Consider the following 24,788-nt stretch of genomic DNA (forward strand, 5'->3'; position numbering starts at 1 on the left):
AATATAAGCAATCACTAAATATCATATTAAGTGTTCATCAGACAAATTAGAGTGATGTATGCTTAAGAAGTTCAACATCAAAAAGTCATCTATATTAGGAAGGGGAAGTAAGGTGCTGGTGGCATTTAGATTAGAGCAGCAACTGGCAGTTACAGATGCTGCTTGATTTACATTGGGGTTATATCCCAAGAATCCCATTTTAAGTTGAAAATATCAAGTAAAAAATGAATTTAAAATATCTAACCTACTGAATACTATAGCTTACCAACACATTTTTTTTATCCTGTGACTGTGTGGCTGACTGATTGCTGTTGATTTGCTTCTGCTGCTTAGTGATAGGAAGGAATATTATACCTCATGTTAATAGCCTGAGAGAAGATAAAAATTTAAAACTTGAAGTATGATTTCTACTGAATGTGTACTGCATTCATACCATCATAAAGTAAAAAAAAAATCTAAGCTGAACTACCTTAAATTAATAATCATTTATATAGGAAATATAGGTAATAATTTTATAGGTTACTAATAACACAGCTATTGGAGTTAGGTATTACAAATTTCTGTCATTAGGTCATGTCAAATATAACACAGAGATGGTAACTTGTGATGGGATAGTGAGCAAACTATAAAACAACATGGGGAAAACTGCTCATTGACTTGGAAGAAAATAAAGAAATACTGTAGGAAAGGATCAATTAACAATACAATTCAATTTAGGCAAAGTTTATTTCATATATGTTTCTTACACTCCATCAGTAAATTTGTTTTGATTTTATGTCAATACAGCAAGTAAAAAACACATTTTTTTGAAAAAAATACTTCTAAGCTTAGGTTTTAAACATATAAATATAATGCATAAAATAAATATACTGCACAAAAACATCCACCCACAAATTGCTGTTTACATCATTTCTGAATCACATTTCATGTATAAAAGTATACATTTACATTGGCTACAATGTTTTCAGCTCTACATAACAGAAAACTTATTTTGTAAAGTGCCAAGTAGTAAATGTCTTAGGATCTGTGGGCCATATGGTCTGTCACAACTACTAAACTCTACTGGTGAAGGCAACCACAGGCAAGGAAAAACATAAAGAAATGGGTTTTTATTTGTATTAGTGTTCTCAAAGTGCTCTATGGACACTGAAATTTGAATTATCATATAATTTGCATGCGTCCCAAAATATTCTGTAAGTTTTTTCAGCCATTTAGTAATAATAATAAAAAAAACTTTTATCAGCTTGCACAAAAATGGGCAGTAGACCAGATCTGGCAGATGGGCTGTGGTTTGCCAACCACTGGCCTAGCCTAATCAGGATCTCTTCCAGAATCACTGGGAAAACAACCAACCAAACCAAACCAAGGCACTGGAAGCAATAAGGTGGGAGATGAGTGTTGGGTTGCCAACATTATTTATATAGGATAATTCAAGAAATACATATTATAATTACTATAATATCTAATACATAGTTCTTGTGTCTCAGACACTATTCTAAGTGCTTTAAAATATTAACTCACTTCAACCTCAAAGCAATATTAAGATGTTACTATCACTACTCTTACATAAAAGAAACTGAGGCACAGGGAGGTGAGTGACATGACCCCTTTGCTGGAATCTAGGCCTAGGCTAGTAGCCTAGAGTCCTCACTCTTAACTGTTATGCCATGTTGCTTCTACTAGTGATAAAAAGGTTTGGGAGAACATTTAAGACTCTCATACAAAATACAAGCACAGATAATTACATACACTCTGCTAAAACACCAACAGTAAGATAATTATATTTCTTACATAGCACTATTTATTTCTATTATGTAGAGTATAATACATGTTAGTGTTGTCAGCTGCTTTAAAGGCAGCTCAGACTTTTGCTAAAAATAAATGTGCCCCTACTCCAAAATTTGGCTGACCATAAGACAGCTGAACATTTTACAAGAACATTTCAGCTTCATTTTAAAGTGTTAGTTCAGTAACAATGTCTATATAATTGTTACAAGTGCCAGGAAATGGTAGGAAAAGATGCACTAAGAAAAATAAAGAGTATTACACTACAATACATATCATAACAACAAGAATCACTGCTCAGCTCAGATAATGTGACACATCCTCCTACACGTAACAGTTATTGAACTAAGGTTACATGTTTTTCTATGTACAATTATGGATGGGTTCTACTTGCATGTCCAACTTCTACAAGTTATGTTTTGTAGCAAAATCACATGCACACAAAAGTCCCACATACTAAAAGACCCTTCATGTGTGTTTAATGATGTTGTCTGATTACTCAATATATTTTTGCTTTTTAAAAAGCTTCATATCTGTGGACATTTGTAGGTTTATTTAAAAAGAAAATCAAATCCCTTGGAATATTCATTTTTGCCTGCTTCCATCAGTAGAAATTATTTGAAATTTTGTTGAAAATCTCTCAAATATTTATAGAAATATTATTCAAATTATCAATGACATGACATTCATTGAAATATCCGTTCTTTAATAAAGGCTTCTATACCTGTTACAAACTTTGCAGTTATCTCCCTTGAGTTCTCTAATAAGTCCAACTTGTGTAAAAAAGACTTATGAATACTCAGGATATTCATAGGAGTTTCTTATACATGTTAGCTTTGGATGTAAAGTGCTGACTGTTCTGTTAGAAAACATCTTGACATTTATTTACTTATAGGATTTCTCTTGTGTGATGATGTAAAATAAAATACAACTTCTGAAAGAAATATTTTTCTTCATATTTTATAGTTTGTAGAGTTTTGCCATCTATATTGTCTGATATTTAATAGTCTACTGGGTGGTAAAAATTTCTCCCTAATAAATTTATAGAATTTCTCTCCATGCATTTGCTGATATTCTATGAGTAAAGATTGTGGCTGAAATTTTCCCCTCATTGATGATACTCATGAGGTTTCTCTTGTGTAAATTATCTGATAATACTGAAGGATAAATTCAGACAGAAATTCTCAACTCATACTATTTGTCAGCTTTTCCCTTCCGTGTATGTGTCTTCTGATGTGCATTGAGTTGTGACTTCTGGATAAAGGTATCCCCACACTCCTGACACTCATAGGGTTTCTCCCCTGTGTGCTTTCTCTGATGTATGGTAAAATGTGACTTCTGAGAAAAGGATTTCCCACATTCCTTGCATTCATAGGGTTTCTCTCCTGTATGAGTCCTTTGATGTAATCTGAGGACTGAATTCACAGAGAATGATTTACCACACTCTGTGCATTCATAGGGTTTCTCTCCTGTGTGTTTTCTTTGATGTTTAGTGAGGTCTGATTTATAGTAAAAGTTTTTACCACATTTATTACATTCAAAGGGTTTTTCCCCTGTATGAGTTCGCTGATGTACTGTGAGGGCTGACTTCTGGTAGAAGCATTTACCACATTCCTTACATTCATAAGGTTTTTCTCCTGTGTGAGTCCTCTGATGAGTTTTGAGGTGTGAGTTTCTAGAAAAGAATTTCCCACATTCCTTACATTTATATGGTTTCTCCCCTGTGTGTGTTCTTTGATGTACTGTGAGGTGTGACTTCTGAGAAAAGTTTTTCCCACATTCCTTACACTCAAAAGGTTTTTCCCCTGTATGTGTTTTCTGATGTACCATGAGGTATGCCTTCACATAGAAGAACTTCCCACATTCAGTACACTCAAAGGGTTTCTCCCCTGTGTGTGTTTTCTGATGTTCTGTGAGGTGTGGTTTCTGATAGAAAGATTTTTCACACTGATTACATTCATAGGGTTTCTCCCCTGCATGGGTTCTCAGATGTCTACTAAGAGATGATAGGTGGTAGAAAATTTTCTTACATTCTTTACATTCATAGGTTTTATCTCTGGTGTGAATTTTCTGATGTTTTATGAGGTCTTCATTTATAGAGAAAGATTTCCCACATTTTTCACATTCATAGGATTTGTTCTTGTAATGTGTATGTCGATGCACTATGAGGGCAGACTTTTGGCAGAAGGATTTTCCACATTGGTTACATTCATAAGTTTCCTCCTGGTTATGAGTTTTCTGATGTTTTGTGAGTTCTCCCATCCTAAATAGAAAGTTCCAAATTCATTAATAATAGGACTTTTAATGCTTTTTTTTGTGCTATGTATTTTCTAAGTTGCTCTGAGGACTGACTTCTAGAGATGTTCCCATATTCTTTAGCTTCATAGGGTTTCTCCACTATAAACATTCTCTGACCTACACTGTGCTTTAACATTTCATAGACTGAACTTGCGTAACATACATAAGGTTTCTTAACTGACTGCACTCTACTTTGTGTAATAAAACCTCGATTTTTGGATAATTCAGAACAAATAAGATGACTTCAAAGTTTGAATAACTTGATCTTGAGTAAGTTCTCCTGTGAAAAAGGACATTTCCATTTGAATTACTTTCTTTAAAATTCACTCCAGTATTTTCTCACATTTAGTATTTTTTTTTTTTTAATTTATTTTTAGTTCTCGGCGGACACAACATCTTTGTTGGTATGTGGTGCTGAGTATCGAACCCGGGCCGCACGCATGCCAGGCGAGCGTGCTACCGCTTGAGCCACATCCCCAGCCCTCACATTTAGTATTAACTAGTGCTATCTCATTTCTAGTACCCCCATCAAGACTTTCTTACAATACTTCTCTTGACTTGCCTTGAATTTCCAGCTTGACTTTTCTGGTACTTTGCCCCACGGTCATTCCATAGTTCTTCTACAAAGGAATCGAGATTTTAATACATTATTATGATTGTAGGGTTGATTCTATGTTTCAGGTCAATCTATCAAAATGAAAGAACTCTCAAATAGAAATTTATTCTATTCCTTTGTTTTAGAAAAACACAGAACAAACATTAAAAACTTCAGTAATAGACAGTGGGAAGAACATGATTACAAACCAAAGTACCTTTGGCACATTTAAAACAAATATGACCTTAAAAACTTGGATGTAAAAGTTAAGACAAAAACCAAAGAATATGGAACAGAGAACAAAAGATTTTTAAAATCATCCTGAACAAGAAGTGGGAATCACAGAGAACGCTGTGAGTTCATTAAAGACAATCCACCATAGTAATTTGGGTAAGAAAAATTGGAGGATAATTGTGTTTACTGGAATTATCAGAAAGAAGATAAAATTTGATGGAGGAGCTAACATTTGATGGAGGAGCATAACATATTCTATCCAGGTGCAGTAGCTCATGCTTATAATTGTAGCAACTCAGGGGGCTGAGGCAGGAGATTTACAAGTTTTTAGCCAGCCTTAGAACCTTAGCAACAATCTGTCTCAAAATAAAAAAGGGCTGGGATGTAGCTCAGTGGCAAAGTACTCCTGGGCTCAATCCTCAGTGCAAAAAAAAGAAAGAAAGAAAGAAAGAAAATCCCAGAAGCATAAGTCTTTATCCCCTCAAATTTAAATTTATATTACTATGTTAGGATTCCTAGTTCAATAGTCCCTCCTTATCTGGAGGGGATATATTCCAAAACTCCAGTAATGCCTGAAAACATAGATAGTACTGAATGCGCTCTCTCTCTCTCTCTCTCTCTCTCTCTCTCTCTCTCTCTATATATATATATATATATATATATATATATATATATACTTAGTTTTTTCTATACATACATACATACATACATACATACCTATGATAGATACAACTTTTACATTTCTACTTACAAGAAGCACTTTAAGGCTTTATTTTGGCATATCTTCATTGTCAGCATCACTACTCTTGAACTTTGGGGCCATTATAAAATAAAATAAGGGTTACTTAACATAAGTGCTATGATCCCTCAACAGTCTATCTGATGACTGAGATGGCTGTTGAGTGACTAATCAGGTAACATGTTACAGTACAGATATGCTAGATAGAGTTGATTCATATCTGGGCCAGACAGAGTGGAACTACACTAGATTTCATCACAGTACTCAGAATGACATATATTTTAAAACTATGAATTGTTTATTTCTGGAATTTTCTGTTTAATATTTTCAAACTGCAGATGACTGTGGGGAACTGAAAGGAAAGTGAAAGTGCAGATCAGGAGAAATACTGTAGTTAACAGACTATAAACTTATACTTTATTTCTTCCTTGTCTATCCATAATAATATAGCTGTCAATGCTAAAGTGAATTTCTCAGATCATCAATGTTCTCATGGTTAGAAGCTTAAGCTTTCATTAGCAATAAAATTAGCTTAATTTTCACTAGGACAGGAAGATCCAGGAACATAGACATCCAAAAAGAAGGACTTTTTTAAAAGCAGAGGCATGCCATCCTGCAACAGGATGAATTTCCTTGTAGCATCATGGATTTTCAGTTCTGAACTTATCCTAGCCATCAAAATCCTGCATTTCCAAAGATAAGATTCAACTTGAGTTTTGAATTCTGCTTTCATAATCTTGGCTCCTTCATTTCTGCTTCTAAGTTGCTACATGTTCCCTAAATATTAGGTTACTCAACATCATCCTAGAACCATTCTTCATATTTATTCATATTTAAAAAATAAAAGATTATGAGCAGAGGCTTGGGGTTGTAATTTCATGGCACTTGTGGGAAAAGTTATTTGATACTGAGTTGTGCAAAGTTAACTTGAATATGTATGAAATAAGAGCCTATGTATATAAAACATGTAAGAGAATGGTAAAGTGGAAATTAACATGTGATTGGGGGCTACAAGGAGAAATAAGTCGCAGTAGGCAAGAGAGGGCCAGACTTGTTCTTGACAGAAAATTAACATAAATGTATGCTCTAACAGTGAGTCAGTATTAGTTTACCATGACAAGCTAGTGGCAATAGAAGTCTGCTGCATTATACAATGGCCTTGAGAATCTAAATTAATAATTTGATTTTGACCTTAAGGAGTAGAGTCAGTGGAACTATCTTATAAGAAGGTAAAATATGAAACCAGAATAAAAATAGAACAGAGATTCTGTCAGCTTTAGGAGTTCTCAGCACAAAAATTCATGATTTATTCTTAAGAGTGGATAAGTCCTCGCAGTAGTTAGTGAAAAGAGCATACAGCAGAGAATAGAGATTGTCGGTTTCCTTATAAATCATATTTCATTCTTTCAACAAATACCTTGTGAGCAACTAATATGTACCAAGCAATACATCAGTCAGAAGATAATGAAAAAGATTTAAGAAGCAGGATGGGATTCTCTTGGTGTTATAATACCCCAAATAAGGTACTGAAGATTTTAGGAATAATCAACACTTTGTGTGAAGGGCAACCCCACATGAAAGAAAATGATGAACAACATAATGGTTTATAATTTGAGTTCAGAGTTTAAAGAGAGATGAGGAAGTTAAAACTGTTGCAACTGGTGCTAAAAATACATTTTTCAGTTTTTTTGTTTTCTTTGAAAAAATATAGCTCATATTTGTGAACACTTTCTAAGATTATAATCATATTATAATGTGCAGGGAGGAAGTTACTGTATTCTAGAGAAAAGACAAAAATCTCAGTTAAGGTTAGATATGGTTGCAATTCTGAAAATATAGAAAAATAGAAGTAAATCTATTTTAAAATATTTAGCAAATGAGGAATTTAAGTGGCGAGAACAGAAATTTGAGGTATGATTTAGGTTTATTACATGTACAGATAAAGTGTTCTCAATCATTTCCAGAAGTCTACGGAATTTAGAGAAATTCCTGAAAAGTATTTCAAAAATCAAGAAGCATCAACCACCTGACTAATAATGGAATATAATTTCTAAGTTACCAGGACAACGCCGACGTGGAAATTCTACTTCCAATACCCATGGCTCTTTTCCTTGCTTCAATTTGAAGACCAGATTTGGCTTACTCACACGATAACCTATTAATGAAAAAAATAAAGAAAATGATACAAATTGCTTGAAGTTTGTATGGATAAGAAAAATACAATTTCAGGAAAACAATGAAGTTCCACTTAGGCTTGTCAAATTTTAGATTCTTTCACTGGAGATGTAGGAACACTTATTCTGGTACCCAAAATGGATTAAGTTTGACCTCTGAAACAAAGCTAATATCATTCAACCCCACAAGGATCTTATATGTTCCAGAAACTGAGAGAAGAAATATAAAGGACTGGGATTTATACATTGTTATAGTTTGGATGTGAAGTCTCCCCCAAAAGTTCACATATGAGACTATACAAGAAGATCTGGAGAAGAAATTATTGGGTTATAGCCTTTATCTAATCAGTGAATTAATCCCTGATGTGATTTACTGAGTGGTAACTGGAGGCAGATAGAATGTGGCTGGAGGAAGTTGCTAAGAGCCATAGCCAAGTAGTAATGATGCATGGCATTTTTGGTTGAAAGGTGACTCCAGCAAGCCATTGAGATGATATGATTATGTTAAGATCTGCATTCAAATGGATATTAGACCCCTGCTGTCCACCTGGGCCTGCTACTTTGGAGCTCTAGCGGGACTCCCAAAGAGTTCCCATTGGTCAGGGAAGTGCGGTAGGAGGGAATTCCAGAGGAGGGATTTCCTGTTGGGGTAGTGTGGCCCGGAGAACGCCACGTGTGTGGGTTGGCATATTTCCCGGGAGCATACAGGGCATTGGCGGGAGTTTCAAAAATAAAGTTTGTTCCTGTTTGAGTGGCTCGTGATTTTGTGCCCAGCCAGACTGCGGCAGGAAGTGGTTTATTGAGGGCATGGCTATGAAGTATATGTTTGTATATAGAAAGTGGAGGCCTCTCTCTCTCTGCTTTCTGATCACCACACTATTCCTTCTGCCACACTCTTCCACCATGATATTCAGCCTCACCTAGAGCCCCAAGGAATGCAGCCAGCTTCTATGGACTAAGACCTCTGAAACCATGAGCCCTAAATAAACCTTTTCTCCTTTACAGTTGTTCTGGTTAGGTCCTTTTAGTCACAGCAGTGAAAAAGCTGAATAAAACATATATGGGGAAGTTTTTCTCACCCACTGAGACCAGGTGATTGTAGTTCTCCAGCATGACATCCTTGTACAGGGTCCTCTGAGCAGGAGTCAGTAATTTCCACTCCTCCTTGGTGAATTCCACAGTAACATCCTTAAATGTCACTGGTCCCTGGAACAATATTTCAATTAAATCTGAAGTGACCAGAAAAGAGTACCATCGAAAAGATACAGTAAGGGCTGGGGACATGACTCAGTGGTAAAGCATTTGCTTTCCTTGCATGAAACTCTAGGTTTAATCCCTAGCATTGAGGAGGACAAAAAAAAAACATATTAAACTAGCTTTGTGTTGACTGTAGAATTTACTCTGGATAGTTAAACTGCTAACTATATACAGTATTTTATACACAGATATATGTTCAATTCACATTTACTGAACTCCTACTCTGCCTGCAACTCTCCTGGAGGTACCAAAGATGAATAAAAATAATTCTTTCTGTTATCAAAGAACTGATATTTTGACATGAGGCAAAGATGTAAATGCTTAAAGGCAATATGTATAGTGGGTGCATTGTCAAATATGATACAAGATACAAGATGGTTACAAATGGGGAAAGTTATTTGCATTTTGTATTGTCATGTTAGATTTTTTTAGATGGTCAACCTGATTTATGTACATTTTAAGAATAAACAATACATGATTGGAAAAAGCATGGGGCATGAGAAATGATGAAAGTTAAACTACAAAAAACACAGTATAATAGGAGAATAGGTTATAGGATGAAGATTAATTATATTATAAATTCAAGTGACAGAACATAAAGAAATTATGTCTTTTGACCCATAGAATATATTTTTCATATATTTAATAGATTGCTTATTAATATATTACACCTATTAAAATAGGTTAACAACTCTTAAATTTAAGGAATAAAATTTATATAAGAGAACAATATCTATATCACAGTATGTAGACTATCTTATACATCTTAGGGATGTTCACTCCTTCACTTTGTAGATGTAAATACAGACAATAGGAGCCACTGAAGATACAGATGTGAGTGCTGGAGTTATAGCAGATAAGTAGTTTAGAAGAAAACTATAAAGCAGAAGTAGCAAATGGCACATCACAAAGAGACAGATATAAGCAATAGGCATTTATATAAAGTAGCAGCAGCAGTAGCAGTAGTATGGCAAAATAGTATAATGTAACTGTAATTAGCTGGTAATTAATAGCTACTGGGAAGAAGACAGAGGATAGCTCCCAGATTATTATGATTTGGTGGCCAGAGTTAGGATGCTAATTTCTTTCATTTGTATTAAAATAAACAATTTAAGGCTATAAAATTTCTTCTGATAAATGCTTTATTTATATTCCATAGGATCTGAAATGTATTTTCACTTGAACAATAACTTGGTTGGGCATAAATTCCTGATTCATACTTTTTTCTTAATTTCTTGAAAACGCTTTCTATTATTTTATGTTTATATAAGTTGGTACTAAGAATTATGTCAATTTTATTTTCCTTCCTTGGCAAGTGATTTGTACTTTTCCCCCTTGAGACCAGAGAACTTTTTAATTACTTTTAAATAAGTATGGGGGTTACCATTCTGAATCAATGCTTTGTGGCATACAGAGGGTCTTTTCAATAAGTAGATTCAGTTCTTCTCTTTCTGGAAAGTTCCTTGAATTATAGTTTTTTTTACTATTTATTTTTTAGTTGTAGTTGGACACAATATCTTTATTTTGTTTACTTATTTATTTTTTAAAAATGTGGTGCTGAGGATCGAACCCAGGGCCTCGCACATGCTAGGCAAACGTTCTACTGCTGAGCCATAACCTCCTTGAATTATAGTTTAAAATTTTATTCTCTTTCGTTATTTGGTTTTTGTACCTTAGGGACTCTACTTTGTCTTTCTTTTACTTTTATTACTCAAATCTTCCTGATCCTCATTCATTTTGTTTCTGCCCTAACTTTGATCTCTTGTCCATTCATTTATTTCATGTCATTTATTGTACCTTCATTCACTTCTTCTTCCTTGAGCATGTTGTAACTTAACAGAAACCTTGAGTTTCTGTTCTGCTATATTTTTCCTAAGTTAATGAACCTACATTTTGTATTTACTTGCTTTTCCATTTCTATCATGAGTTTTTAATTTCTGGTTTGTAAGTTTCTTTACTGTCCCAAATTACTTAATACTGAAGATTTGTATTAACAGTTTTCTTCTATTTTGCTTTTGTTTTGGGAAATTCACAACAATTGAAAAAGTTAATTCACACTTTCTGCTTTCTTCTTATATTATTAATGCATGATTGTTGAGTAACTTCCTTTTTCATGATAAGTGACAATAAAAGTTAATTTTATGGTGGATAGGAAAGAAGAAATTGTTCTCTACTCTTGGTTAAAATATCAGCAACTATTTGAAAATAATAAGTGAGTATTTTGTTTACTGTTATTCGAAAATAAACTCAAAGTTGTTGGGTTTTTTGTTTTGCGGGGGATGACTGGGGATTGAACTCAGGGGCACTCGACTACTGAGCCACATCCCAAGCCCTATTTTGTACTTTATTTAGAGAAAGGGTCTCACTGAGTTGCTTAGCACCTCGCTTTTGCTGAAGCTGGCTTTGAACTTGCAATCTTCCTGCCTCAGCCTCCTCTCAAGCCACCGGGATTACAGGTGTGCAACACTGCGCCTGGCCTACATAGACACTTTAAATCAACTCTTTGAAGCATGCTCAAGGAAGTATAGGAAATTGTGGACAAAGAACTAAAGGAAACCAAGACTACGTATAAACAAGTAAAGAATATCAATAAAAAATGTTTAAAAAGGGAAAGAAGTTACAGAGTTCAAAGGTAAAATAACTGAAATTAAAAATTCACTTGAGAGGATCAACATCAGATTTGAGCAGGCAAAAGAAAGAGATCTACAAAACTGAAGATTAGATGATTTATCCTGTTGCTGCAATTCTGGCTCAAAATAAAAATATCAATGGAAGTCTTAAATATGAAAAAATTAAAAAAGAAAAATATCATCATCATCATCTCAACAGATACAGAAAAAGCTTTTCACAAATTTTTTAAATAATTATCATTCATGATTAAACCTCTGAACAAATTAGGTGAAAAAGATATTATAATTTGCTTTTCAGTTTCCTCCAAAGAACATGTAGTAAAGGCTTGCTCCCTAGGGTAACTCCATTGGAAACAGAGCCTTACTATTGGGTAGAACCCTAAGGAAGCAGGGTCTAGTAGGAGGTCTTTGGGGTCACTGGGACTATCCCTTTGAAGGTGACTGTGGGACCCTGGTCCCTTTCTCTTTCTTTTGCTTTCTGGCCATGAGAGCAGTTTTGCTCAATCATGTGCTCATGGCATGATGTGCTGCTTCAACATAGGTATAAATGCAACAGGTTCAACTGATCATGGACTGAAATCTCTAAAAGTGTGATCCCAAATAACCCTTTTCTCTTTATAAGGTATTTATTATAGTGACAGAAGCCAACTAATGCAGAAGGGAACTTCCTTAATCTAAAAAAGACATTTATATAAAATTTGTAGCTAGCACAACACTTACTGAATGACTAAATTCTTTACCCCTAATGACAGGAAAAAAACGTTTAATTTCAGTACTCTTACTTAATATCATATTAGAAATAATAGCACTGGCTAAAGAAAAGCATACAGATTACAAAGAGGAAAAATAAAACTGTTTCTGTTTTCAGATGACATTTACTTATGTGGACAGTCTCCAAGAATCTTTAAAACAAATTCTGGAACTAATCATTAAGCTTATTAAGGTCACAGACCAAATTTGTTTTTAAAAATCTATATTTCTATATGCTAATAAAAACCAAGTAGAAATAAAAAAGCGAAATCAATATTATTTACTGTTAGAGTCTATAAACAAGTCAAAATAACACCTGGCATTTTGCCAGGGGAATGTTAGAGTTCGTAAACAAGTCTGGATGGTGCCTGGCAAAATGCCAGAGGGAGTGGTTTGAGAAGTAACAAAAGCAAGCCATTAAGTGTGGAGATTCCTGATTGGTTGACTGCTGTATCTAGTTTATGCTAATTAGATAAGCTGTGTGGAATGTATAAATACTGCTCCTGTCCTGCAATAAACGTTCCTACTCCTGCTGTATCAACGTATACAAGTTATTCGTCACCCCCCAGCTATTTTGCCCAGCCAGCAGGCCTGCGGCAATTTACAATAGCAACAAAAATGCAATACTTGAGTGTTAATCTAAATTTTTAGCATGGTATATATCCAAAAACTACAAAACAACAAAGAAAGAGGTCAAAGACCTAAATAAATGGGGTGATAAATTTACTCTGAACCATGCCAACTCTTCTTAATATAATCTGTATATTTAATGTAATTCCAATCAAAACCTGAGAAGGCTTTTTTTTTGGTAGATGTCAATAGCTGATTCTAAAATATATAAGGAAAAGTAATGGAATTAAAATAGCTTTTGCAAAAGAACAAATTATGCGGATTCACACTATCTGATTTTAAGACTCACTGCTATATTAAGGAAGATATTGCGCTAATAAAAAAGGATAAACACAAAGATCAATGCAATAAAAGAGTATTTTGATGTTTTAAAAGTCTCCTTAGTCTCTTGGTTTATGAGTCTTCCTTGATTTTTTAAAAACATTATTATTTATTTTTGAAGTTCTGGGAATTGAACCCACAGCCTTGCACATGGTGAGCTATGTCCCTAGACCTTTCCTTAATTTTTATGACCTTGACAGTTTTGAAGAATACTACTCAAATGTTTTATGGAACGCCCCTCAAGTTGGATTTGCCTAAAGGTTGTCTCATGATTAGACTAAGATTTTAGGTTTAGGGGAAGATTAATAGAGAGCCCTTATCAAAATATAACAAGGGGTTCATAATATTACTAGTGAAATTAACTTGGCTTACTTTGTTAGGGTAGTGTTTACCATTTTTCTCCATTGTAAAGTAGCTACTTTTATTTTTCACATTCTATTTTTTGAAAGCAAATCAAAGTCCAGCCCATATGCAAGAAGAGAATGTGGTAATAAACTCCACTTCCTGGAGGGACAGTATCTATACATATCACTTGGGATTCTTCATAAAGATTTGTCTCTTCTCATTATTTACCTATTTATTCATTTACTTATATCAACATGACCTGGTTTTTAAAAATGTTTTTAGTTAGAATATAATACGGCATACTTGTTTTGTTGCTCAAATTGCTTCAGCTTTGCCAATGAGGAGCTCTTACAGATTGGTTCTTGTGTCTATTTGACATGCCCCAATCATTTGTTTACTTTTATGTTACAGCATTTCCTTACTTTCTGATGGCACAAAATTCCCTTGGCTTATTTTGTATTTCCTTTGCTTCAGTCCTAGAATCAACCAATTATCCAAGAAGTTCTAGTTCTTTTATTGCAAAATGGTATAAAAATATGGATGTGGGCACTAGGAATGCTCATTGCAACTGGGTGTCATTGCTCCTAGGTCTTCTTAGCACAGTTAGGAAATATGTGTATGTATACTGACACACTTATATGCATGTATCTATAATATTTTCAGAGCTATCTATATATATGAGCCAATAATATTAAGATTATGCATAGATTACAAACACACATAGATACATACATATTACTTTTCAATAAATGGTACTGGAACATACAGAAATACATGTATAAAGGAAAGTATCTAAAAATGAAACCAAGCCAATAATTTATATAAATATCACCTAAAAATCATGTAAAACTATAAAATTTTTAGAAAGAAAAAGGCTTTGTGACTTTTGGTTAAAGCAGATATTTTAGACATGATACCAAAAGAAACTAAAAAAAGAAAAAATATGGAGCTTATCAAAATTAGCTCTTCAATGACACTGTTAAATAAATGAAGAGAAAACCCATAGATAATGATAAAATGTTTGAAAATTTACAAGTCACTTATGTCCAGAACATATAAAAAGCTCTCAAAACTCAACAAGAAAAAACCCAATTTAAAAATGAACTAAAGATTTGAATAGATACTTCATAAAAATAAGGTATAGAAACAACATGTAAACCCACCAAAATATATTCAATATCATTAAACATTAGGGAAATGAAAATTAAAATCATAATGGGATACTACTACTCAACCATCAGCATGACTTAAAAAAACTGACAATATAAGTGCTAACAAGCAATGTGAAGCAAATGGATCTCTAATACATTGCAGCAGGAATACAAAATAGTATATCTATTCTGGGAAACGGAATTCTTATAAAGTTAAATTGGGCTGGGGATGTGGCTCAAGTGGTAGCGTGTTCGCCTGGCATGCACGGGGTGCTGGGTTCGATCTTCAACACCACATAAAAATAAAAAATAAAGATATTGTGTCCACCTAAAACTAGAAAATAATTATTTTTTAAAAAGTTAAAGATAATACCTATAACCTAGAAAGCCCACTCCTAGTATTTACCCAAGAAAAATAAAATCTATGTTCACACAAAATTCACCACACAAATATCTGAAAAAGCTCTGTTCACAATTGCCCCCCCAAAAAGATGGAAACAAGTTTTCAACTAGTAAATGTATAAATGATGTATATCCATACAATTTAATCCCATTTAATAACAAAAAAGAACAAACTATCGATATATTACAATATGATCAAATCTCAAATGCATTATGCTGAATGAAAGAAGTCAGTCTTTAAAAAAATCAATTCAATATAAATTGAATTTATGTGATAGTCAGGGAATGGCAAAATTATAAGAATGCAGAATAGATCAGTGTTTGCTAGGAATTTGGATAAAAAGGCTACAAAGAGGGAATAAGGGAATTTTGAGGTTGTGGAACTGTCAGTAGCTTGAGTGTGGTGATGATTACATGCTTTTATGAATGTGTCAAAAGTCAATAAAATGTACAACCCCAAAGAATATATTTTGCTGTGAGTTAAAAAAATAACAACATAACAAAAAGTATAAATCATTTTATACCCACTAGGATAGCTATTCTTTAAAAACAACAAAATAACAATGTTGGTAAAGACTAGAGAAACTGGAACCCTGTGTGTTTTTGGTTAGAATGTAAAATGATGTAGCCACTATGGAAAACAGTATGACAGCTCCTCAAAAAACTACAAAATGATCCAGAAATTCCTTTTCTGGGTATATATCTTATAGAAATAAAAGCAGGGACTCAAATAGTATTTGTTCATCTATGTTCAAATCAGCATTATTTATAATAACCAAGAGGAAAAAGTAAACCAAGTGCCCATGAATGTATGAATGGATAAACATAATGTAGTTTATATAACCAATCTAATACTATTCCACTTTTTTTTTTTAATTTTTTGATATTTATTTTTTAGTTTTCGGCGGGCACAACATCTTTGTATGTGGTGCTGAGGATCGAACCCGGGCCGCACGCATGCCAGGCGAGCGCGCTACCGCTTGAGCCACATCCCCAGGCCTACTATTCCACTTTTAAAAATAAGGAAATTTTGACACAGGCTACAACATGGATGAAACTTGAAGACATTACACTAAGTGAAATTAATCAGCCAGAGAAAGACAAATATTGTATGATTTACTTATACAAGATACCTACAGTAGTCAAATTCATACAGACAGAAAATAACATTAGTAGTTAGTTGCCAGGGATTGGGAGAAGAGGGAACAGAATTGTTATGTAATGGGTTGTGAGATGAAAAGAGTTATGGAGATAAATGGTGGTAACTGGTAACTGTTAAGTAACAATGTGAAGGTATGTAATGCCACTGAACTAAACACTTGAAAAAGTTAAATGGTAAATTTTATGTGTCTTTAACCACAACTAAAAATAAAGACAAAACATACTAAATAGCTGTATAAAAGCATGAAAGGATAATAGTCACCAGGATTTGAGGGATCAGGATCTTGGAAAAATGGAAAATCCACTGAGATGAGCACTATTCCTCTGCTTAGAAATTTCAAGACATTTGTAAAGTTCAAAGCCACGGAAAAGACAGCAGAAAAGCAGATTAGAGCTAGTATCTTTATACTAAGGATTTAAAACATTGGTTCTGAGTACAATGTAGAATATCAAAAGATAGACTGATCTCACCCTAACAATTAGAACAAGCCCTTTACCTAGGAAATCAAGGTTTCCAAAATTAATCAGAAAACTGAGAATCCAAAGATGAACAAAGGCAAAAATTCAGAAGATTAGAATATTTCAGAAAACAACTACTTACATTTCTGGGGGATTTCTTTAAAATATTAGTAAATGTTTCAAGCAAAAATAACAAGTAAATACTTGTTAAAAATATATTACAAATGAACTAAAGAAAAAGGCCACAAAGAATGGGAAGAATAGGAACAGAATTATACTACTGAAAGTTTACTTCACTGTTTATGAATAAACAGTATGTTATTTGAAGATATTACATAGGTTAATCAGGCATAGTATAATTTCCAGATTAATCAAAAAATACAATAACACAAAAAGTAGAGCTTAAAGTCAATAAGTATAATACTCAAACCCAAAGAAGTACAAATAAATTTCATTAGGATAAAGAAAAATCCACACATAAACACACAATGGTAAAATACATCTCGAAAGCAGTTAGCCCAAAACAGACAAATTTGCTTTAAAGATCTGACAAAGGGACAGGTATATTTTTAACAGCATCAGTAGCACAAGACTGTTTATGCTTTTCAGTGTTTTCAAAGATAAGAACTACCAACGAAGAATTCTATACACAGTGCAAATAAACAAAACAGAACTTTCCACTAGCAAACCCTCCTCCAAAGTAAAAATAGTAAATATAAAGGATTTTTCAAAAGCAGAGAGTTGCACCAATAAAAGTTGAGAGATGCAAGAAGGAATACAAAAAAAGAGAAATCTACTCTGGCCAAAATGGCTATAGACAAACAGTTCCAGAACCTGCAACAAATAAAATTTTCAAGGAGTTGGTAATGACAACTGCACTTAAAAAAAAAAAAAAAAAAAAAAAAAGCAGAGCTGGGCATGGTACCCCTGATCTATAGTTCCATCTACTTAAGGAGGCTGAAGCAGGAGAATCACCTGAGCTCAGAAATTTGAGACAAGGTTGGGCAACATAGTGAGAGCCTATCTCAAACAAATGAAAAACCCCCACAGGAAACAGGCTCATTAACTGTTTTTATTGTCCCAGACTGACCACTGAGCAATTAATTGAAAACACATGTACTCCCCAATGAATTTTGGATAAGGAGGATTTCAAATAAAATATAAAAATATATTCAGGATTTGCTGTAGCAGAACTGTAGGTCCTACTCTAGTTTTTAGTTGGTTCTGTTGAATAGGTTGAATCTTAGGTTCCTTCTACTTACTTTCTCCTTTGTTTCTAGCAAGATGCCCAAAGATTGTGATTTTCAATTGGTAACAGGTAAAGTCCATACCAAAAGTTTGTAATACGGTAGTATTAACATTTCAAAAAGTGACTTGAGGATTATGTGAGAAGAATATACTAATGCTTAGCAGAGGGCTGGATGTTTAATTGACAATTATGTTGTTTTATTTAAAGTAAATTTTTAAAACCAATGAACTGATAACAGAATTCAGTATTCGTTTTTCCTGGTAATGGTGAGATCAAGACCATCAGTTGTAACCAGTAATATTCATTTCTTAAGCCCAACAGGGCTGATATTAATATTCCTTAAGTTGTACATATATATTGTACATTTTAAATGAACAAATAAAAACAACATTCAAAGTTCTACAGTCCGCAAGGTCCTACATCTTCTAGCTTCTTCTACTTCTTTGATGTTACTTCTTGCCATTCTCTTCCAAAGTCACTTCTCTCTAGCTATAATATCCTGATATGGTTTCTAGAACATGCCTCAGAGTGACTGTATTTGCTGTTCCTCTATTTAACGTTTTGCCACTAGATTTCTACATAGTTCCCTATCTCATTTAATTGAGGATTTACCACAAATACCACTTTTTAGAATGGTCTAATTAACTTTAAATCTAAAAAACTATGTGTCCTTTATTTCTTTGTATTGCTCTGTCCTCTCAAATTACTTGACTCTATCTCTGAGCATATGCTTCATAAATATTACTCAATTGTTTCTAGGTACTGTGGCACAAGCCTGCAACTCAGCTACTTGGGCAGCTGAGGTAAGAGGATTGCAATTTCGAGGCCAGAGACCAGCCTGGGCAACTTAGTGAGCTGGAGATGTAGCTCAGGGGTAGAGCACCCTAATAACACCCACCACATATATATATACACACACATACATACTTATATACGTATTCTACTTTTGAAAATTTTTATTATACATTTGAAAATTTATGTTAGTATCAGCACCAATATTATCAGAAGTCTTATATATTAGAAAGTTGTCCAATTCATGATAAAGATACAAGTTCTACAAAAATCTAATTTTTACCTTAAAGCTCAAATTTTAATATTGGCAAAAAGATACCTTGAAGTGACAGGCTAACTTCATCTATTTATTTATTTATTTTATTTATTTTTTTTTAAAGAGAGAGAGTCTAGAGAGAGAGAGAGAGAATGTTCAATATTTATTTTTTAGTTTTCAGCGGACACAACATCTTTGTTTGTATGTGGTGCTGAGGATCGAACCTGGGCCGCACGCATGCCAGGCAAGCGTGCTACCACTTGAGCCACATCCCCCGCCCTATTTATTTATTTTAGTTGTAGTTGGAAATGATGCCTTTATTTTATTTATTTATTTTTTTATGTGGTGCTGAGGATCGAACCCAGTGCCTCACACATGCTAGGTAAATGCTACCACTGAGCTACGACCCCAGCCCAACTTCATTCACTTTTGAGAATATGTTTGTTAAATACCCAGGTGTAAATAACTATAGCTTTTTTGCCATTTGTTCTTTCATGTAAAAAAAGGTCTTCCATGAAAAGCATGTGCACAAATCAAATAATTGCACAAGGGCTTGTTATCCAGACCAGACAACTAACTGTTCAGGATGCAGAAGCGCATTATTTTAACTTTCCATTTCATCACATGGAATATTAAAAATATATGCACTTGAGGGTCAATATTTAATAAAATTAATAATTTTTACTATTTTATTAAGGTTATCCTTAAGTAAATGGCAGGTTTTTACTTGGAGAAATACAATGATTATAAATTAGGTGTCCTTATCTTAATTAATGCCAATAGTAGATAGGCAGGAACCTATCACCATTGCTTTCATACCAGCAGTGCAATTAGCATCTTAGCACTAGAGTTTTGAATTTAAAGACCTCTTGAGAGGGTCTTAGGGTTCCCAGGGGTCTTAAGACCATACTTTGAGAGCAGTGTTTCCCTTGAAGATGATCTGTAACATAGCTCCTTTTCTAGTTAAATACCTGAGCTCTCTTAAAAACACATATACACATTAAACACACATACACAAAGTGAAACAAAGGCTAAATAAATGACTCACCTTGAACTTGTTCATTTTCTGCTGCTCTTGGGAAAGGGTAGAAACTATAAAGCCCAAGCAGGGAAAGTTGTAAGAGAAAAGTCATAAGAGACCATATGTTACAGCTCCAGGAATCTCCTGTGGGAAATTTCCATACAATATTTTAGTAAAATATAAACCCCTGGAAAAATGTCCCTTTGACCCATGAGAAGGAACAGGAAGGACCATGATGAAGTAGTACCCACCTGTCCATTGATGACTCTGACATAATCTTGATGAACCTGGGACATTTTTGAGTGAATCTAAACATTTCTTTCTTATTGGTTGCTTTGAAAATTATGTGTATGTTCACTGAATAACACAAAAGAATTGAAAACATAAATAATAAATAACAGATTAAATAAGATGTATAATATATCCAAATATGGATCCTTATGTCTAGCATTACAGATGATGAATTGATATATTTATTGATATATAAAAGGTGTTTAGGTTACATGTCATAACAATTTTTCCTGTTAATATTATAAATCCCACAGTTATAAAGTTATTTCAGAGTTTTCAAAAATGAGATAGTTCTTCTCCTTAAATTAGTTTCTTTTGATATAGTGAATCTGGAGACTTCAGTTCTACCTTAGGCTTAGTTTCAATGCTGCTATCTTTAATATAAGGAAAAATCAGGTAATCTTGAACAACCTCTCATGTGATTTTTAAAGTCTTTACCCAGGACCACAAATCTAGATAGTGCCCTGGATTTCACTGACCTCTCAAATTTAGGCTGGGTCTAGGGTTAAAATTTAGTTCAGCCTTGATAAACTGACATGGCCCCTAATCTGCTGACACATAAATCTAGCTTCTAAAATAGCACTTTGGCTCCAAAATTCCCAGACACTTCATAGATGTAGCAAAGACAACAGATGCCACAATCCTGTGGTCCTTTTCATAAGCAGCCGAAACAACTTCCAGCCACCCCGCGCTTACAAGATGATAATTATAAGCCCAGATACCACCAGCCATCAGAAGCATTATCACATCACCTACATAATAAAAAGCATGGAAGAATCACAGTTGTTTTTTTTTTTTTTTTTTTAAAGTCTGTCTCTACCATTTCCCCTCTAGAAACTAGCCTTTAGCCTTGATAGAATTTCCAACTTTTTAGAGAAATTTAAAATTTTTCAAACTCTGGTTTCAATTTATGTGCTTGCTGAGAACAATCAGGTTGGAGGATGTAGGAAGGGTCTTAATTGACTTTTTGAGCCAAGGGTTCTAAAGGAATCCCAAGAATTTTTGGAAATAGAACACTACATGGAGAGATGATGTTCAATACACTTCACAACTATACTCTGGTGGTGCTTAAGTACAACTGCTTGCTTAAATACAAACTAAGACTGGATTTTAATGTAGGAAAGAGCATTAACTACAGAATAAAAACAGTGAGAGTTTAAATCCTACCTAATTCCGAGTAAACCAATTTATATCTCTGAACCTGTAATACTATAATTTATTAAAACGGAGGTGGTTACTGCCAATGATTAAAGGAGCCAATAATGAAAACAACAGCATGCCTTGTAATAAAAGCAGCTCACCTTTATTAATTCCTTATTATTTACATCTACTGCCTTATTCAGGACAGCAAACGACCCTCAAGGGTGCTTTCATCATCATTTTACAGATGATTGAATCACCCTGAGATCAGCTCGCCCATCCAGCCGCACACACTGGATCTGCGCCAAGACTGGCTACAGCCAGCGTCGAAGACGCACTTGGACGCAGCGGGTCAAGCTCCACGTCACACAGAACCGCTTCCTCTGGGCGGCCCGGCCTGCTTTCCCCGCAGAGTGGGCCCTCCTGGGTTGCCCCTCAGGTCGCGACAACAACTTCTGAAGAAGGTCGGCTGTGCAAAAGGCGGGCTTCCCTGCCAAGTCCCTCCCGCAGGCCCTCTAGGCTCTCGGCGCAGGCCGCGGCCTCCAGATTTTGACCCGGCTGTCGCAAAGTCCAGCTTTCCCGCTCCCGACCCGCCCACAGAGGCCTTCGACACACCTGCAAGGGATCTGTCTCCGAGCCAAGGCCACTCTGAGCCCAGGCCCCGCCCTCAGCTGCGCTGCGGGGACCTTGAAGCACCGGAGTCCTCAACCCCCTGCGGTGTAAAGACAAAGCCGCCAAGACAGAAAGGAAAGGGCATTGCACATGCGCAGAGCGCACCCTGCGGGAAGCCTCCGCTTTGACTCTAATTTGGATGAAGTTAAGCGATTTGGCGCCCTCTAGTGATCTGATGATTCCTGCTGGGCTTTTCTGGAGACTTGAGCCTTTAGTTATTCATGGAGTTGAGTGGTTAAAATTGGCTTAAAGGCAGAAAACCACCCGAAGTGATATTGATGGACAACTTAGGTAACGTGGTTGGGACTCAGTACCGTAGTGATGTACGACAGAAGAAATAAGGACAGGTATAAAGGAAGCATATGGGAAAGAAAAGGGATTGTAGCTTTAAATCTAAAAACTCCATGAACACCCACACTTTCATTTCTTCAGGCCTGAGTTCGTAAAAGTCCAATAAATCTTAGTCCAGATAATTAATGCCTTTATATTTCTTTAGTTAACAAAATATGTATTTTCAGACTGAAGCCTAGAGAAATTGCCAAGTGCTATTGACTAGATACGACAACCTGAAATTCTGAAGAGTCTCAAAATAATTGAGCTCATTAAGCTGACACAGGAGAGTGGAGAGCTGAAGCTCCAAACTTCAGTTCTTATATCCCAACTTAATAAAAGCTAAAGTCAGACACAAAAAGTCAAGAGAATTTAGTTATAAAAAAAGTTTCAAGCAAAGAATGCTTTCTAGAGAGGTTCGCCTGTGGGCAGAGAAGGGCAAAGGAAACAGTGCTGCTTCCAAATTTATTGCTGCCTTATGTTAACCTTGTGCTCTACCTTCTGTGGTCTGCACTAATCAGATGTTTACTCCCTCTTCACATAGATTGCAGGAGTTTTTGGCCCTAGTTGGTCATCTCTCTGTCTTTGAGACTATAATATTGGAGGAGGGGGAGCTTCCTCTGCAATTCAATTGTATGTTAATGAGGGTGCTGGGGTCATGACCTGGCAGACTTCATCTTAGTGTGCCTGAGGTATTAATGAAACTTCTTAACTACATTGAGAAACCTATGGCCATAAATATTAATTTTACAGTGACCTTGGTAGACCCTGTCAGGAGTTAGCCCCACTGATCTTTCCTTCATAGTGTATTTCTTAGTTGTCTTTGTTTCCTTGTGTTTATTCTCAGGTTAGTACACCTGCAATAGATGCAATACTAACATAATCTACAGTCCATGTTCAAATTTTGCTCACTGTCTCAATTAAGACTTAAGTAATACTTTGTTGATTCAATATCCACAATCATAAATGTTTATGTACCTAATAGAGCTTAAAAATATATAGTTTTATACATTGCTTACAAATTTATAGTCTAAGATCTCATACTCCCTTCTCAGTATTTTGTATGCCAATAGAAAATCAGCAAGTACATAAAATTTTTAACATCACTAATGTGACTAATGTTTATAAAGTACATTTACTCTCCAAAAGAAAAATATACATTCTGTTCAAGTGCACATGCAAAATTTACCAAAAGACACTATATAATATATCATAAATTTAAAAGGATTCAAGTCATTCAAAACACATTATTTGACCATATTGTAATTAAATTATAAGTTAATATCTATATGTATCTGGAAAATATCCAAACATTTGGAAAATAAATAAAATAAATAATCTAAATATACCATGTGTTAAAGTAGAAATCAAAGGGGAAATTAGAAGCTAATTAGGACTGAATTAAAATAAAAACAATCCAAATTTGTATGTTGTTACTATGTAACTGCTGAATAAAAGGAACTTTTTTTTAAAGAAAAAAATCTCTAATGAATGACCTCAGCTTCTACCTGAAGAAACTAAAAATATAAGACCAACTGTAACTGAAAGTAAGCTGAAGAAGGGAAATAAGAGACATCAGAGTGGGGAATCAAAGATGATGAAGTAGAGGAAGACTGCATTTTCCAGTTTGCTCCATGGCTTGAAGCAAGAGTTCTCAATGAGATTGGTGACAGAGAGAATTGTGATTCAACATTGGATCATCAGAAACTCAAAGAGATGCCGAAATTCTATTACCACACAAGCATCTATAAAATTCAGAGGATCTTTAGAGACTACTGTGAAAACTTATATGCCAATATAATAGAAAGTCTTGAAGAAATGGAAAGATTTCTAGATACATACCACCTAGTAAAATTAAACCAAGAAGATATATAAAACCTGAAGAGACCAATAGCAAGTAATGAGATTGAATGGATAATAAAAACTGATGTTTGAACAAAGAAAAACCCAGGAACAGAAGATGTATTCCAGGCAAATGCAGGTGAAAGGTCAGAGGGCCTCTTTCCTAAATAGCACCCACTCATCAGGCAAAGGCTCCATTATAGAAATAGTAGGTCAAAATTCCTGGGACCCTGATAGTCCTAGCCACACTATACTTGTAGGACA

General features: G+C 34.6%; 1 protein-coding gene across 3 annotated transcripts; it reads right to left on the reverse strand.

The window, feature by feature from the left end:
• Positions 1–707: 707 nt before the first annotated feature.
• Znf25 (zinc finger protein 25) lies at positions 708–22,429 on the reverse strand. 3 transcript variants are annotated; one of them, XM_071611304.1, is made up of 6 exons: positions 22,296–22,429; positions 20,277–20,393; positions 8,905–9,031; positions 7,711–7,806; positions 4,646–4,703; positions 708–4,048 (listed from the first exon to the last, which is right to left on the reverse strand). In XM_071611304.1, the coding sequence occupies exons 2-6, from the start codon at positions 20,289–20,291 to the stop codon at positions 2,980–2,982; spliced, it is 1,365 nt and encodes a 454-aa protein (XP_071467405.1). In that variant the 5' UTR covers positions 20,292–20,393; positions 22,296–22,429; the 3' UTR covers positions 708–2,979. The 3 variants fall into 3 exon arrangements, with proteins under 3 accessions (XP_071467405.1, XP_071467403.1, XP_071467404.1); XM_071611302.1 differs by lacking the exon at positions 20,277–20,393 and adding an exon at positions 20,501–20,606; XM_071611303.1 differs by lacking the exon at positions 22,296–22,429 and adding an exon at positions 20,501–20,602.
• Positions 22,430–24,788: the final 2,359 nt, after the last annotated feature.

Source organism: Marmota flaviventris, chromosome 4, assembly GCF_047511675.1.
Source record: "Marmota flaviventris isolate mMarFla1 chromosome 4, mMarFla1.hap1, whole genome shotgun sequence".
Classification (NCBI taxonomy): domain Eukaryota; kingdom Metazoa; phylum Chordata; class Mammalia; order Rodentia; family Sciuridae; genus Marmota; species Marmota flaviventris.